Source organism: Cenococcum geophilum, assembly GCF_001692895.1.
Source record: "Cenococcum geophilum 1.58 unplaced genomic scaffold K441scaffold_71, whole genome shotgun sequence".
In the NCBI taxonomy this organism is placed as follows: Eukaryota; Fungi; Ascomycota; class Dothideomycetes; order Gloniales; family Gloniaceae; genus Cenococcum; species Cenococcum geophilum.
The window spans coordinates 368657-370457 of NW_027137629.1; the positions used below are offsets into that span (position 1 = coordinate 368657).

Genomic DNA, 1801 nt, shown 5'->3' on the forward strand with positions numbered 1-1801 from the left:
ACGCAGACTGACTGCTTATATTATCAGTTTCTTAGCAGCCATACTGCTAGCGTCGCTAGCTATTAGACACACTGCTTTAAGTTCCTTTTAGGATATTACGAGTATTAGAGGATAAGATCGTTATACGTTATAAAATGCAGAAAGAAAAAGTCAATGCTAATAGCTATAAACTATAGGAGGAATCTACAGCGGACATTCTCTTTTGAAATTGTTTCTCGTGCCCATTTTTAGACGCCTATTACCAGAAACTGCCCTTCTGTTCCTATATGTCATTAATCATCAATTTCGTGCTTTATAACCTCTGCAACCTCTCCTTGCTTTATTTTGTTAAGCTTAACAATTTTTAACCCCAAAGCGAAAATCCGGTCAGTACTTCATACCACAGCGGCCTCCCCTCTAGCATTAATTAACGGTGAGATTGCTAGTAGCGGAGTCTTGCCCAGGGTTAGCCTCTTCGTAGTTAAAATATTTTATGAAACGATAATATCCCGCTGAAACTGCGGCGCCCAAAAATGGCCCAACCCAGTAAATCCAGTGGTATCCAGGAAACCAAGTCCCGGCAACAGAAGGGCCGAAGCTTCTTGTTGGGTTAACCGATGCGCCAGTATAGTAGACACCTATAGTCAGTCAGTCCCTTACCCACCTGGCGGAGAAAGAATGAAAGTAATCCCGACTTACCCGCCAACTGGGTAACGAACAACGCCAACCCAACACCCACCGGCGCAAGAAAGGTGTCCTTGCTCTTCTCTACCGCAAGCATCAGCACCGTAAACGTCAGCTCGCACGTCAGGAACATCTCAATGAAGAAGCCTTGCTTGACAGATGTGGTGGGACTGAGCGTTGTATTCACGGCCCTGATGTCGCCGGGGAACATGCACGACACGAGGCCCGCAGCGACTATGCCGGCCAGGAGCTGTGTAGGGAGGAAAATGATCCCCCGTGTCCAGGGCAGCTTGCCTGCAAGACACAAACCGAGCGTGACCTGCGGCCGTCAGCCTGTACTGAGTTTTAACACCTTGCTCTCCCCTCCCTCTCCTCTCCCCTCTTCCCTTTCCCCCTTATCCCATCTCGTCTCGCCCCCCTCACCTTCCAACATAACAAAACACTAGAGAGAAGAAAAGAAGAAAGGCAGGACACTCACGGCTGGATTAAACAACCCGCCGCTAATCCGATAGAACGCCCACACTGCCACCAGCAGACTGAACCCGTACCCGAGCGAGATATACACGACCGTCTGCGCACTCTTCCGCCCGTTGGCCAGCGCCACCGCGTCCGCCTGCTCCACCGCCATCAGGTGCGTGGCGAAGGCGAAGTACAGGAACAGGATCGTGCCCACGAACTCGCCCGATGCCGCCACAAAGTGATTCTTCACCACGAAGCGATTCTTCACCGCCCCGCTCCGCGGCTCCACGACCTCGCTCGACGCCGCCACGAAGTGGTTCTTCACCGCCCCGCCCTGCGGCTCCACGGCCGCGTTGAAGGGGCCGTCGCCGTCGCCGTGGCGAGTGCTGCTGGAGTGGTTGTTGTGGAAGGGGAGGGAGAGCTTGGGCATTTTTTGGGGATGCTGGGGTGAGAGGGGGAAAAGGAGAGATGAGTAGGAAGCTGTCGTCCTCGACATCGTACCAACGACTTATTAATATGGGCAATAGAGGGGTAGTAGCGGGGTATAGTAAGTGATAAGGAACCCTTGTTCTAATGCATTGGCGACTTCATGCGCAGCATCTTTTACTAACCACCTGCGGTAGGTGGTTCGAAGATCTTCATTTGGAAGAGATATTAGGAAAGGGAAAGAGTGGTATTG

The 1801-nt window shown here is 51.7% G+C and overlaps 1 protein-coding gene across 1 annotated transcript; it reads right to left on the minus strand.

The window, feature by feature from the left end:
- Nucleotides 1-402: 402 nt before the first annotated feature.
- On the minus strand, nt 403-1552 carry K441DRAFT_690706 (aquaporin-like protein; the record flags this gene model as incomplete). Its single annotated transcript, XM_067652407.1, has 4 exons — nt 403-617; nt 679-982; nt 1142-1366; nt 1448-1552. The coding sequence occupies 4 exons, from the start codon at nt 1550-1552 to the stop codon at nt 403-405; spliced, it is 849 nt and encodes a 282-aa protein (XP_067497690.1).
- Nucleotides 1553-1801: the final 249 nt, after the last annotated feature.